The sequence below is a fragment of the Salmo salar genome, chromosome ssa22 (genome assembly GCF_905237065.1).
Source record: "Salmo salar chromosome ssa22, Ssal_v3.1, whole genome shotgun sequence".
Classification (NCBI taxonomy): domain Eukaryota; kingdom Metazoa; phylum Chordata; class Actinopteri; order Salmoniformes; family Salmonidae; genus Salmo; species Salmo salar.
Window position 1 is genome coordinate 26,330,352 of NC_059463.1, and position 16,481 is coordinate 26,346,832.

The following is a 16,481-nucleotide window of genomic DNA, read 5'->3' on the forward strand; positions in this document are numbered from 1 at the left end:
ATGATTATATTGGTGGCATGACATGCATACCCCTTAGCTAATGCTCCTGTCCAAAGGTATTCACAAGTTCAGACTGACATTGTCTTATGTATGATTAACCCATGTGCATGTCCAGTAGCCTTCACAAGATCAGATATGGCCCAGACCAGACACATCTTGTTCGTCTACCTTGCCTCATCTATACAAATTCTGCTTACGTTCTGTTTTTTACATGTCCAATGGTCAATTCGATGTTGGTCCAGCTTTGTACACTCACATGGGCTTCAGCCTTCACATGTCTAATATTTAACCTTATTGATTCTTCTTTCTACTTCAAAGAGAACAGTATAGGTACTGAGGATCATCAGATGACTGGAAAATCTCCAACATAATCCCCCCTTTGAAACTCAGTTTCACACAATTACATTTTCGAGTATAGATGAGAATGGGAGCACCTTCTGAAACTCTATGGAGATAATCAACCTCACATCCATCTTAACATTCTACCGTTCTTCATCTGTCCTGGTTTTCACTTTCACTCTGTTAGAAAGACCATGTGAGGGCAGAGAAGTCGATGGTAAGAAAGTCTCCTTCCCATTCTCCTGTCGCTGTTTCTCCGCCCCCTTGGACAGCGCCTCTGTCAGGGGTATCTGCCAGAGTAGATATGTCATCAGGAGCAACAGGCATGTCACTCCTCCCCATCCCTGGACTCTCTGGATATTCAGGCGAGAGCATCTGTTGTTAGAAGATGCTCCTTGATCCGCCTCTCCTTCGGCTTTTTCCTGGCTCCTGCCTGGCGCACTGACCTCCTCATGCTCCCGTTTCCTCCGGACACCCGCCTGGTTTATCAGCATCCTCATGGCTCGGTGGTCGCCTCCTTCTCCCCGCTAGGACTCTGGTGCAGTGGTTTAGTTAGTACCAGAAGTTGCTTCCTTTCACCTGGACGACTGTTGGTGTTGCTAGGTCCACTCTGTAGGGACCCTCTCGCCTTGGCTTGTTCCACTTCCTCTGGAACACTCCATGTAGTCCTGGTCCCCTGCGATCACCAGACGTGGAACCTCTGGTCCTGGTTCAGGCTGTTTCCATGAGGTTTTCAAACAGACTTATGGCCTCTTCTATGATTACAGCATCTCTCATCACACAACAAAATGCCATTCCAGCTGGTGACTTCAGCTGAGCTGCTTTTAGTTTCTCCACTTTCTCCTGATTCCTAAGAGAATGATAGCATAAGACTTGCAAAGCAACGAAAAACACAAAACATAACCGTATTAATAATGTGGTAAGTTATAACTAAGTATATTCATGAAACCCGAAGTCTGAGACCATGACAATTCCCACTCTCTCTTCACCTGATTCTATGCCTCCAGGATACTTTTCTGCTGGACTCCACAAAAATAAAAGCCCTAATGAAGCTTCCTCATGCTTTCGCCCAGTCTTCCCTTTTTGGCCCCAGGTTCTGAGAGGTGTTCCCAAGCCATGTCATTTTAACTTTTTTATTGCCACTTAATAGGCACATCACCTGATTGGCAAGTGCGTTTCCCTAATCAACGTTACATCCTCTTGAGGTAACTCAGCACTGTACATGCTTTCACATGAATGCCTTCAACATGTTGTTTAGAGCACAATTACCCTAACATCTATCCTTTGTCATATGATGCATTAACCAATAGAACAAGTAGCTCTTAGACTTAATAACCCATCTGCATGTATGTCTACAGTGGAATCTAGTCTCTCTCTCTCTTTAGCGCCGCTTCCTCTGTCATGGTGTTTTCAAGCTCATCCATTATGCAGCTGGACCTTACTTCTTGTGAGAATTATGCACCCACTGAAGAGAGACATGACGATCTTTACCACTGCTGCAAGGAGTACTGTATGTGTGGACCAGACCAAATCTATCCCAACACCCCCTCCTGGTGTATCTGGATGTTCACTCAATCTCCAGAATTCAGCCCATGCCCTTGGTTATCTCTGTTTTCACCTGAGGATATACACATGGGTCATTTCCTGACATCATTTGTGACATTTGAATAACCGCATCCCCTGTACTCCCATCAGTCTTCCAGTTACCAATCCATGTGGCATGAGTCTTCATATACTGATATCCCAACAATGCTACTAAAGTGACCCCTGCTACTACGAACATGGCCCATGCCTATAATCTCCTTCAATTGCGATCCCTTCGGCAACTGCCGTGAGAATAACTACTGCCTGTAATCTATCAAGTATTCGCCAGCTGTTAGAAATTGGGAAAGAGATTAATGAGTTGGAAGAATATTCAACCTATATATCCTTCCATCTAACCCATAACACACATGTCACTACTCCTAATTTACTACCACAGTTAAACATACTAAAACATTCTCAAATCAATTTAGTCAATATACATCAATCCCTCCTTTGGAACAAAGATCACTTTTATGTTCCACAAAACCTAAAAACATTGACCTGAAAAGAGAAAAATAAATACATTTTTAATAACTTCCCACTAGTCGTAATGTAACTAAAACTGGGAAAAAAACGTCCATCCGTTACGTGCCCATGTTATGCTGGTCTCCATGCTATCTCCATCGTTGGGTGTTATTACAAAACACAGACTATAAACCTTAAATGCAATTACTTGTATTCTATCACCCAGACATCTCTTTATCAATACAGTGTAACATGACATAAAAAAGAAACAAAAACCAAACACCTTTGTTTACCCAAGCTTTCATCCAATAAATTCTAACCCCCCCTAGCAAAGGATACTTAGAGATAAGGTTTCCAGAGCTTCCATAGGCCTAATACATTTCAACAGTTCTAAATCTAACATTTTATAAGTGATCCAACCCAAATTCAGAATAACAGTCCTTAGTGCTTACTATAACTCAAATTCAAACTTCTCAATTTAGCACACATCATCCCTATTAAAATGTACAAAAATAAAACAAATACTTATTTCCCTGTAGCTCAGTTGGTAGAGCATAGTATTTGCAACGCCAGGGTTGTGGGTTCGATTCCCACGGGGGGCCAGCACAGAAAAAAAAATGTATGAAATGTATGCATTCACTACTGTAAGTCGCTCTGGATAAGAGCGTCTGCTAAATGACTAAAATGTCAAATTTCCCTCATTTAAAATGCAAATCAATTTATAACATTTTTGACATGTGTTTTTCTGGATTTTTCTGTTATTCTGTCTCTCACTGTTCAAATAAACCTACCATTAAAATTATAGACTGATAATTTCTTTGTCAGTGGGCAAACATACAAAATCAGCAGGGGATCAAATACTTTTTTCCCTCACTGTGTACACACACACACACACACACACAATAGTCCATAGTAGCAAAGTAATTACAATTTAGCAGATTAACACTGGAGTGATAGATGCGCAGATGATGGTGTGTAAGTAGTGATACTGGTGTGCAAAAGAGCAGCAAAGTAAATAAAAACAATATGGGGATGAGGTAAGTAAATTGGGTGGGCTATTTACAGATGGATTATGTACAGCTGCAGCGATCGGTTAGCTGCTCAGATAGCTGATGTTTAAAGTTAGTGAGGGAAATGTAAGTCTCCAGCTTCAGCGATTTTTGCAATTCGTTCCAGTCACTGGCAGCAGAGAACTGGAAGGAAAGGCGGCCAAAGTAGGTGTTGGCTTTGGGGATGACCAGTGAGATTTACCTGCTGGAGCGCGTGCTACGGGTGGGTGTTGTTATCGTGACCAGTGAGCTGATCCAAACTGTCTGAATCATAAGTCCTACTATTTCTCCCACATGGCAGTCAAGCACCCAAGCTAACGTTAATTTGCTAAAGTTGGCTAATTTATCTAACGCTACTTCCAGATATATACAAGAAAATACATCTTCACTCTCCATTCTACTCACCTAGCAAAGATGATTAGGCTCTTTACTTGTTTGATAAACACGTTGGTGACTAACTGCTGCTTGCAATAATTCAAATTACGTTATTTCCCTGACGTTTACTGACACCGACAATGTTCAATCAAACTTCGAGATTTTGTAAACGGATTAGTTATTCTGCACTCTGGTATATCTAGTGCTTTGAAATTCAACCAAAATAGCCTGGACGACATTACCAAGTACCCCATTTTACACTATTCACTATTCATTCTCAAAAATTGTCCAGTGAGTGTAATGACGCAGATAGAACGCTAACTTCAATACTCTTGTATATTGAGCTTCTTATTCTGGTTTTATGCGTTTGTTCTAATTCATAATTGCCTCCCTGAATTGTTTATTTGATTTGAATTCTCCTGTTAATAAGGTAATGTTGCCGTACATTATCTAGTTTACTCTTTCATATTCGACCAGAATTGGTAGAATTTTTGTGCGCCTCTTTCAGCGACTCCATGGTTTTAAAATAACTATTTTCCAAGGTAGGGCTATCCACTTCCCCGGTCAATAATTAATTAGTCACGGCACTTAACCTATTTAATCCCATAAATCACAATAGTGACCGTAAAAAACGTTTCCAGTTATAAGGCTCTAAAACTTTTACTGAATGCATTTCCAGTAAATATTGAAATAATAAAGGGTTTCAATGAAATATGTGCAGTGTCACATGACCAGAGCTGTTTACTTCCTGGTTGCACCATGGGAAGACGATGGCTGCATCAAAGCTCCCAAACAAAAGGTTAGTCAAGTATGTTTACATTAAGATAGGACAAATATTTTGGTACACATCATCTTTAAGGTGTCTAGTATTGATATATGCATTTGCAAGTACTCAACTTTGTTCAGTGTGGTCATAGAATGAGTAAACATGTTATTGGCAACAATAGTGACCGGCGGGATAACACAGTGCATCTAGGTATACACACACACATAGTTCTTGTTCTACCTAACTTTCTACTCTGTTCTTTTAGTTTCACTTTGAGTCAAGTACTGGATATGTTGGATCTAGGTGACTGCTCAGACAAGGCGTGCAACATTGCAGTTATCCTGCAGAGATTGTGATAGCGATGGGTCAGATATGGACTATGAGGGGGAGACAGGCCATTTGCCAGCCAGGATTTTGAATGTATATGCTGAACCTATACAAACTGATCATGACAGGAACGTTATCCCTCACCACCCCACACTCTCCTCCCTGTGACTGGGTTGGGTCATGGACCCAGTGTCATTCTTGGTGTTGCAGAGCAATCTCAGGTGCCTCAAGGTTGCAAGTTCCTTCATGACAACCTCTTCACTTCGCTTGCACTCCTCGATGAAATGACAAAAAGAGGATATGGGCGCTCTGGAACGATGAGGAAAAATCACCTGTTTGATGTCCCATTCAAGCCACAGAAGGACTTCATGAAGTTACCCCGGGGAACCTCTGAGGTTCTGACCCAAGGAGACAAGTTGCTGGTCCATTAGAAAGACAATAATATTGTCACAGTAGCAACAAACATGGAGGAGAAATACAGTGAGACCTCTGTCAAGAGATGGAACAAGGAGTGACGTGCCTTTTGACAAAGTCCCACAACCAAAATGCATCAACCGATACAATAAGCACATAGGCGGTGTTGAATTTCACAACCTACAGGTTTCAAGATACCATATCTCCATCAGGTCTAAGAAGTGGTGGTGGCCCATCTTTGCATGGTCTCTCAACAGTGCACTCGTAAACAGCCATTTATTTTACAGAGATGCTATGGGAGGGACATCAACCTGCTCACCTTCTTATGGATAGTGCCACAGTCTCTTATGCAAAAGTTTGGCACGAAACCACTGAGCCACGGAAGGAGATCTCTACTGGCTGCTACTGTTGAAGGTCAGGCAAGATATGACAAAGCTTCTCACTGGCCAATCAACACGATGCACCAGTTCCATAGATGTCGTCATTGTGACACGCATCACCTATGCATGTGAGAAATGCAAAGCGCCACTGCAAATTGAGTGCTTCAAGATATACCATGGAGAGTAGAAACGGAGATAAGAGCGAATGAAAAAGGGCTGAAAAGGCTAATAAAATAGAAAAGACAAAGGGTGAGGAGAAGCAGTACAACGGACTCTATGAAGAAAAGTCAACGAAAAAGAATCAAAATGACAAATGTTTTTGGAAAAAAGGATCAATTGATTCAAGACATACTGTATGACAATAGGTCTGACTGATCGTAGTTAATCGTGCACTTGGTTCCTACCTCTAACCTCTATAATATATATAAAATCATGCACTTGGTCCCTACCTCACACACACACATATATATATATATATATTTTTAATTATGTTCAGTGTAGGCCTCTACTTGACTGATCGTAGTTGTGAATGAATGACAAGACTGCTATACAGTTGTTTGTGAATGTTGCACTAAAATGTCACAATGACAATGTTACAATGAATATTGCACTAAAGTACAGGTTCAAATGTTACAATAAAGTTTCAATATTAATGTTTCAATACATGTTGCACTAAAGTAAATGTTACAATGTATGTTACAATAAAGTAACAATGTTGAAATACGTTGATGGTTGTTGTTTTTTTGTTTTGCTCTCAGTATTCATATCAGTGTTGTATAAGGGTTTTTGATATGTAAAATAGTCACATTAGAATGTGATGGGGCATTCTAGTGGCAATTCTGGGGACTGCCAGTGACAGAGTTTTAAGTGTTAATAACTGGGCTGGGATATATGAGAATTTTAATGACTGCATAGGAGAAATATGTTAATTCAGTATACATCACATTATCCCACCGGTCACAATTGTGCCCGACCATAAAACACACTTTTTCATGAAAATTCAAAAAAAGTATTATTTCAAAGGCTTACTAATGACACAAGATTTGGATATTTTCATGTCTGGGAAAAATTGGGATTAAATGGGTTAATACCTTGTATTAGAATCTATACTATAATGTCTGCAAATTTATTACTTGATTATACAGATGATTTAATGTCTTATTCCAGTATAGCGCCTCATATCACTATTCTTGATAACCCACGTTACCAACGCCATTCACACTTGTCTTCCCATTTCCGCATAATCTTTCATAACAGTTAAACTTTTCTGGGTTCCTTCCTGCACCTTGCTCAGTCTCCCCTGTCCTTTCCAGGTCCTTTTCTTTTACCTAAGCGGGCACAGAGAGAGTCTCCTTATCATCTTTCACCTCTATGTCTCTCTTTATTTCCACAACTCCAGGTTTTGTAAACCATTCCACCTTCTTTCTGTCTGACTTTTCATTGTCCTTCAACATTCCTCTAGCTTTCTTTATACTTTTCAACAATCCTTGTTTAAACATTCTCAGTTCTTTCTTGTCCTATTGCTACTGATATCCTTACTTTCAAATTTGTATTTAATGTCTAGTTATTCTTTTAGCTTCCTATAATTTCCGCAGTATCTATGCTGTCTTATTTTTTTTTATTGTGCTATTCACCTAATTAAAACCAATCCTCCTCTGTTGCTTTAATATATATCCCTATATCTTCCTTGTGGTCTGTTAACTAGTATGGGCTATGTGGGACGCTAGCGACCCACCTGCGGGACACAGCCAGTGAAATAGCAGGGCAGCAAATTCAAAAAAGCTAAAATCTCATAATTCAAATTTCTCAAACATACAACTATTTTACGCAATTTTAAAGATACACTTCTCCTTAACCCAACCACGTTGTCCGATTTCAAAAAGGCTTTACGGTGAAAGCAAAACATTAGATTATGTTAGCACAGTGCCTAAAAAATAAAAGCCACACAGCCATTTTCCAAGCAAGGACAGGCGTCACAAAAAAACAGAAATACAGCTAAAATTAAGCACTAACCTTTGATGATCTTCATCAGATGGCACTCATAGGACTACATGTTACACAATACATGTATGTTTTACTCGATGAAGTTCATATTTATATCCAAAAACCCCATTTTACATTGGCCCGTAATGTTCAGAAATGCTTTTCCTATGAAAACTTCCGGTGAATGAGCACATCAATTTATAGAAATACTCATCATAAACGTTGATAAAATATTAAACTGTTATTCAAAGAATTATAGATAAACATCTCCTTAATGCAACCGCTGTGACAGATTTCAAAAAAGCTTCATGGGGAAAGCACACTTTGCAATAATCTGAGTACTGCGCTCAGAAAACAACAGCAGGCAATACAGATACCTGCCATTTTGGAGTCATCTAAAATCATAAATAGCATTATAAATATTCACTTACCTTTGATGATCTTCATCAGAATGCACTCCTAGGAATCCCAGGTCCACAATAAATGTTGTTTTGTTCGATAAAGTCCATCATTTATGTCCTCTTTGTTAGCGCGTTCAGTAAGCTACTCCAAATGTAGGAAGCGCGCAGAAAATTTCACAACGAAATGTAAACAAAAGGTCTATTTACGTCCGTAGAAACATGTCAAACGATGTATAGAATCAATCTTTAGGGCCTTTTTAACATAAAACTTCAATAATATTCCAACCGGACGATTCCAATGTCTTGAAAAATGTAATGGAACACAGCTACCTCTCACGTGAATGCGCGCCAATGAACTCATGTCCTTTCCTGAGTCAACAACTTCCTTTGTTTGCTCTCTGTTCACCATAGAAGCCTCAAACAACTTTCTAAAGACTGTTGACATCTACTAATAATATGCATATCCTACGTTCTGATCCCGAGTAGTAGGCAGTTTCATTTGGGCACGTCATTCATCCGAATTTCCGAATACTGCCCGTCACTAAAAAGTTAAGTCGTGGATTGCTTGACCATACTCTGTTTCCTCCTACTGTTATCCACGCTACTTTAATATCTCTAGTTATTGTTGCTACGTGGCGTATCATATGTCCCGTCTTCACATGTCTATAATCATTATTCCTCCAGTAGTATAGTTTCTTTAAATGTTATTATATCCATGTTTCCCTGTACTGCATATTCCTCTACCTCACACCCCAGTATACATTTTCTATAAACCTTACTGGACACTCGCCTATGATGTTTATACACCTCTATATGATTCATAGTATTTCTTCCTAACTTCTAGTATTGTGCAATTCCACTAGTCTTCCTATATAATTTACACTCCTCTCTCCTAGTGCAGGATCAAATGTGTCCTTCCTGCCAGGTCACACTTAAGTGACGTCACAGGATGGTTGTGCAATCTCCCTCACTCAGGACAGGCAACTTCCACACACACACTCTTACACACTACGTTTTACCTAAAACGACCTGCAGCTTCTAGCCTATCCTGATGCACTTCCTCAAACACAGGGAGACTTTTTACTCACACAGGATTTTATTCACATTCACATACTACGTTTTACCTAAAATGACCTGCAGCTTCCAGCCTATCCTGATGCACTTCCTCAAACACAGGGAGACTTTTTATTCATACAGGGTTTTTGTGCAACAGGACCTTGCAAAATCGGGTCAAAGTTCTGTTGCACCCTAATTGTTCACCCAAGCGGACCCCTTTCCCTAAGGGCGGTATCGCGAACACATATCCACACAGTCTCCTACTAATTTATTGGAGCTGTGTCATAGGCTTTCTACCTACTTATTTATGCAGACCTCTACTCTTTGGAGGTGCATTCATAAGTAACCTATCCAAGCAGACCTTCTACACATTTTTATCGAAGCGGTATCATAGGCTTTTTCTATCTATTTATTTATTTGCGTTGACAATACAAACAGGCAGCAGCGATGCCACACCAGGCCACGCAGCCAGCTAGTCAGGGCAGACAAACACACCAGCCAGGCTGGACAAGTTCCCCAGATGAACAGTCTGGAGAGAGGGACAACCTGAATCACACACCCAACTCGGACCGCCTGATCAAGTTGAATGGGTTGTGTTAACGCACAAGCCCAGACAGGTCCCGAAACAGTCGTGCCCGGCCAAGCAGAATCAGACAAATCCCTACTCAAACAGGCCACCCATGCGGGTCCGTTGGACAGTCCGACCAGAGCAAGTGAAAGCCCCTCCCTACCGACCACCCAACACCAGCAAGGCACACAACACCCTATCCATCAAATCCACACAAATGTCTATCAATAACTATTTTAACCCCCCAAAGCTTAAGCATGCATGCAGTTATTGAATTCAAAAGCTTTCAGTATTACTTGGTTCTTTTAAAAATTTGGAGAGACCAACGCGGTGCTTCTATCGCCGTTACAGGACTCCCAAAGCAAATCACACAAACATTATACTATAGTAAGAACAAGCTTACCTGTAATAATTTAGTGGCCACCTGTTTGTGAGATTGCCCGGAAGGACCGTTGTCAGCTACAAAAGCGTCATTGTCTACTGGTCCCTATAGCCACTCCTGGCAAGCTCGCCATTATGTTGTGGAAAAATATTGACTCAAATACTTCTCAGATACCGGAGCTTGTGAATTCGATTAGACTTTATCACAGAGAGCAACAAAGCAGAGTTAGTTCATGAAACAACTGAATCTTCATTCTTAGTGCTTGGTTTTTATACAGTCTTACCCTTACATAACGTCATCACCCCATTTTCCGAATCTTGTCTTAGTTTCCATTCTCTTATTGGCTCAGACATTGGGGCATAGATTCTATTGGTGGCATGACATGCATACCCCTTAGCTAATGCTCCTGTCCAAAGGTATTCACAAGTTCAGACTGACGTTGTTTTATGTATGATTAACCCATGTGTGTGTCCAGTAGCCTTCACAAGATCAGATATGGCCCAGACCAGACACATCTTGTTCGTCTACCTTGCCTCATCTACCCAAATTCTCCTTACGTTCTGTTTTTTACATGTCCAATGGTCAATTCGATGTTGGTCCAGCTTTGTACACTCACATGGGCTTCAGCCTTCACATGTCTAATATTTAAACTTATATTGATTATTTTTTCTACTTCAAAGAGAACAGTATAGGTACTGAGAATCATCAGATGACTGGAAAATCTCCAACACTCCCAAGGATGAACCAGACTTGTGGAGGTCTACAGTTTCTTTTGGGGTCTTGGCTGATTTCTTTTGATTTTCCCATGATGTCAAGCAAAGAGGCACAGAGTTTGAAGGTTGGCCTTAAAATACATCCACAGGTACACCTCCAATTGACTCAAATGATGTCAATTAGCCTATCAGAAGCTTCTAAAGCCATGACATCAGTTTTCTGGAATTTTCCAAGCTGTTTAAAGGCACAGTCAACTTAGTGTATGTAAACTTCTGACCAAGTGGAATTGTGATACAGTAAATAAGTGTAATAATCTGTCTAAACAATTGTTGGAAAAATTACTTGTGTCATGCACAAAGTAGATGTCCTAACCGACTTGCCAAAACTATAGCTTGTTAACAGGAAATTTGTGGAGGGGTTGAAAAACGAGTTTTAATGACTCCAACCTAAGTGTATGTAAACTTCCGACTTCAACTGTAGGAGAGACAAGGGATGGGTGTTTTTGATATGATCACGCACATTGCTGGCTGTCAATAGCAGTCCTGTTATGCTCACTTCTTGGGGCAGGCATCGTTTCAGTCTTAGACAAAGTCTAATAAGTCTCATTAACCACATTAAGGAGTCAAGTGTTAGTTGTGTAGATATATCTAGTTTAAATTGGTTGGAATCAAACACCCATTGCACATTTTCACTTCACCATAAGATTTATTAAAACCATGCTTTAATTAAAAACAGAGTATCAAACATGAACCAACAGAACAATAAAGGTGGTAGGCCTACAGTTAAGATTGTCACTATAACAGTGTGGAATTGGACAGCTTAAACTAGGATACAGTAATTTTGACAGAACTGTATCAGTGACATATTAGCCTGTTTTATACAGATTTCTGTATAGTCATTGTAGTACACAAACAATAGGCTACTCTAAAAACGTGTGTTTAAAACCAAGCAGTAAACATAAGCACCATTAATACTGACAATGTAGATTATGAGAGTTAGATGGGGGAAGAACATAATTTGCACTGTGGACATTCACTTTAGGACTCCACAAAAGATTATCATTGAAAATCTTTTAATCTTGGTCATGATTTGTCTTTTAGGCAATACAGGGAGAAGGGTGATGTTAAGCTTTGGCTTGGAGTGTAACACAGTGGTAGCACCTCAGATCCATAACATCCATTCTTATGAATAGATTACACCAACGGGTGGGCATATCTAGTCCTGTAGGGGCGCAAAAAAGCCTGGCCATCCCATGTGGCCCTCTGGGACTGAACACCTCTTCATTACACAGTCCATCTCTGTATATAAACTCAGCAAAAAAAAGAAACGTCCCTTTTTCAGGACCCCGTCTTCAAAGATAATTCGTAAAAATCCAAATAATTTCACAGATCTTCATTGTAAAGGGTTTAAACACTGTCTCCCATGCTTGTTCAATGAACCATAAACAATTAATGAACAGACACCTGTGGACCGGTCGTTAAGACACTAAAAGTTTACAGACGGTAGGCAATTAAGGTCACAGTTATGAAAACTTAAGACACTAAAGAGGCCTTTCTACTGACTGAAAAACACCAAAAGAAAGATGCCCAGGGTCCCTGCTCATCTGCGTGAACGAGCCTTTGGCATGCTGCAAGGAGGCATGAGGACTGCAGATGTGGCCAGGGCAATAAATTGCAATGTCCGTACTGTGAGACGCCCAAGACAGCGCTACAGGGAGACAGGATGGACAGCTGATCGTCCTCACAGTGGCAGACCACGTGTAACAACACCTGCACAGGATCGGTACATCCGAACATCACACCTGCGGGACAGGTACAGGACGACAACAACAACTGCCCGAGTTACACCAGGAACGCCCTATCCCTCCATCAGTGCTCAGACTGTCCACAATAGGCTGAGAGAGGCTGGACTGAGGGCTTGTAGGCCTGTTGTAAGGCAGGTCCTCATCAAACATCACCGGCAACTACGTTGCCTATGGGCACAAACCCACCGTCACTGGACCAGAAAGGACTGAAAAAAAAGTGCTCTTCACTGATGAGTCGCAGATTTGTCTCACCAGGGGTGATGGTCGGATTCGCGTTTATCGTCGAAGGAATGAGCGTTACACCGAGGCCTGTACTCTGGAGCGAGATCGATTTGGAGGTGGAGGGTCCGTCATGGTCTAGGGCGGTGTGTCACAGCATCATCGGACTGAGCTTGTTGTCATTGCAGGCAATCGCAACGCTGTGCGTTTCAGGGAAGACATCCTCCTCCCTCATGTGGTACCCTTCCTGCAGGCTCATCCTTACATGACCCTCCAGCATGACAATGCCACCAGCCATACTGCTCGTTCTGTGTGTGATTTCCTGCAAGACAGGAATGTCAGTGTTCTGCCATGGCCAGCGAAGAGCCCGGATCTCAATCCCATTGAACACATCTGGGACCTGTTGGATCAGAGGGTGACGTCTAGGGCCATTCCACCCATAAATGTGCGTGCCTTGGTGGAAGAGTGGGGTAACATCTCACAGCAAGAACTGGCAAATCTGGTGCAGTCCATGAGGAGATGCACTGCAGTACTTAATGCAGCTGGTGGCCACACCAGATACTTTTACTTTTGACCCCCTCTTTGTTCAGGGACACATTATTCCATCTCTGTTAGTCACATGTCTGTGGAACTTGTTCAATTTATGTCTCAGTTGTTGAATCTTGTTATTTTCATCCAAATATTTACACATGTTAAGTTTGCTGAAAATAAGCGCAGTTGACAGGGAGAGGACGTTTCTTTTTTTGCTGAGTTTAGAATATGCCAATAATCTTGTCTTGTTACATTCACAATGCATGTCCACTTATGACAACATATGGAGCATGTTGATAACCAATGGCTGTATCCCCAGAGTGTTTGAGTCTGTCTGCATGTTATTGTCCTTACACTCCATGCACTAAAACTGTTTTGACTGGCGCAGTGACAACATTGCACATACCAGAAAACAACCGTTTCAGTGCATGAGGACAGGAAAGGCAATAGGAGAGCACACCACCAGCGATCCACATGATTCTTATCATATCTATGGCAACCACTGCATAACAGGACCAGGATTGAAATATCCCTCAGCAAATGATTCACAGTTAGTGCTAAACGATTAGTGCTTTTTGAGGTCGGTTCGGGTTCGGTTTGATTATATTAAAAAAATAATCAAGGTTTTGGATTTCGGTTTTGATTATTTGGGTTGTATGCTGTAATTCAGAATAAAACAATGAATCAAAGTCCCATGATGGTAGTGACTGCTCATTACTGCTTATCACTTATTAACCATTTATTCACAATTTCAGTTGTGTATATTACATTTGATTTATGACTTATTTCATTCCAAGTCAACAGCTCATCTCTATAGAGCTGCTGCATATGCTTTCTGACAAAATCTCTATTTTGTAGTTCAAAGTAAATAAGGCATACTTTTATGACTGCTGAATACCAACTATCAATCACTTAGAATAGATCATTTATTTTCAGGTAGAGATACCTCAGGAAGTAACAACTGCTCTCTATATCCCCCTAATGATTGTGCATTCTTCTGCCTCTTCTGTAGCAGGCGTAAAAGAAAGACCGTACAAGTAAATGTGCAATGGATAATGGTCATTGTAGTTAATTACGTTAAGTAGAATATTGGCCTTTTGGAAACTACAACTCCCTACTACATTGCACAGTTCAAGCAGGATCTGATTTATCTCTAGAGAAACTGTGCAATGGGCACAGAAAACCAAAAAAAATAGAATTCAAATAATTGAACCCAAGTAGGTCAATTTGTTGTTTAAAAAAACGTAAAATAACTGACCCCTCGGTTAATCGCTCAGCAATAGCCACAGTTCAACATGTCTGTATGATATGTAAGAAATACTCTTGTTTTACTGGTTAAGACTGTAGTTGAACTGTGGGACAGGGCTGCTGAAGGTTAGGGTTTATGGTCCTGGGCTGCCATTGGGAGGTTGTCAGTCACTCTCCCTGGGACTGCATCTGCTTACAGAAGGCCTCAAACTGCTGCTGCTCCAGCTCTGTCATCACCTTATTCAGGGCGTAGATCTAAAATACACACAACAATGAAGATCAGCCATCTAGTAGTGGCATCATAAAGCATGGGCAAAGGTTGTGTGTAAGGTAACTATTGTAGGTTATCCTTATCACTGAAACATGTCATTTGACCTCTCTGCAGAAGCTTGAGCAGTTTGAACTAATTCAACCATCCATGGAATTGCAGCCAGTTATAGCCTGTGTACTGTCAAATGACATGTTTGACAGACGTGGGAAAAGACGGACCATTTAACCAACTCTTGTCATTTAGCTAGTTTGAAAGAAACTGCCACCCAAGCAAGCCATTGTTGTGACTTTACCTCTGCCCGTTGTCGTTGTTTCAGTTCCTGCTGGGCGGATTTCTGCTTGGCCCTGTCGCCGCGAGTAGGAGTGGAGTTCAACTTCGCTTTGTCTTTGCGACAGGTGGGCTCCATGGTTACTGACTGACAGCCACCACAGCACAACGACTCGATCAACTCAACCTGAAGTAAGATTGAAAGCGTAATCACGTGAACATTTGAACAAATTACTAATGGACAGTGCGATCAACAATTTATACTACTGTGTCCACAAACAAACACACGGTAAGCTGCCATCTTTGCTACCTAACCTAAATTAGCTACTGTAGCTAGCATTCCACTTCTAACGTTAGCAACTAACGTTAGTCAGAGAGCACTTAAACTCGCCAGCTAGCTAGCCACAGCTTTAGCACAAAAACATAAACAAACAATCAAATTACGTTTATTTGAAAGGTATCTGGTATTAAAAAAACACTTACGTTCAATAAGAGCTCAGATTGTCAACACAGAAAGTGCAGACAACAACAGTCGCCTGTTGAAACACTGAGGTGTAAAACAGCTGTTTGGAAGGAAACTGTAACCAGAAAATAACCCCGGAATGGTTCAGTCACAACACGTACCAACGTTGGTTCCTACCTGAGATAGCTGTTATTTCCATTCAAGTTAACGGCAAAATATCGTCGGTATTTAGTTTTATTTATTCACATTAGAATAACCACTTAACGTGTCCAGTTTTTAATCGCATAAATCTAATGAGCTTTTGCAGTTTATATCAGAGGACGAAAGTCTATACAGATGACTAATAATCGACCAAAAGATGTCGCTCTTGCCCCACTGATAAAACAATAATTTACAGTATTGAACATAACATAAATATCCAATTTTATAGGTTACCTTATAGTCTATTTGGGTGAAAGTGGATGTCACATGATGTACATACATACATACATACAACTGCCAAAATAATGGAACGACTTGAGTAAATGAGAGATACAAAATATATTGAATGCAGGTGCTTCCACACGTGTGGTTCCTGAGTTAATTAAGCAGTTAACGTCCCATTATGCTTAGGGTCATGTATAAAAATCCTGGGCAGGCCATCATTTTGGCTACGCACCTATAGGATGAGAATGCCCCCATCCACAAGTGGTCACTGAATGGTTTGATGAGCATGAAAACAATGTAAGGCATATGCCATGGCTGTATCAATCACCGTATCTCAACCCAACACTGAGACATTTTCCACCACTATCAACCAAACACCAAATGATGGAATTTCTGGTGGAAGAATGTTGTCGTATCTCTCCAATAGAGTTCCAGATACTGGCTTGTGG

The 16,481-nt window shown here is 40.8% G+C and overlaps 1 protein-coding gene and 1 long non-coding RNA gene across 2 annotated transcripts; one reads left to right on the forward strand and one right to left on the reverse strand.

Annotated features, from left to right (window-relative positions):
• Positions 1 to 4,428: 4,428 nt before the first annotated feature.
• LOC106583127 (uncharacterized) lies at positions 4,429 to 6,426 on the forward strand. The gene is made up of 2 exons (XR_001323446.2): positions 4,429 to 4,611; positions 4,844 to 6,426. It is a non-coding gene; the product is annotated as an uncharacterized lncRNA (long non-coding RNA).
• Positions 6,427 to 14,048: 7,622 nt separating this feature from the next.
• On the reverse strand, positions 14,049 to 15,699 carry svbp (small vasohibin binding protein). The gene is given in 3 exon segments (NM_001146446.1): positions 14,049 to 14,860; positions 15,169 to 15,330; positions 15,627 to 15,699. Coding segments are annotated over 2 exon segments (201 nt in total). The 5' UTR covers positions 15,283 to 15,330; positions 15,627 to 15,699; the 3' UTR covers positions 14,049 to 14,773.
• Positions 15,700 to 16,481: the final 782 nt, after the last annotated feature.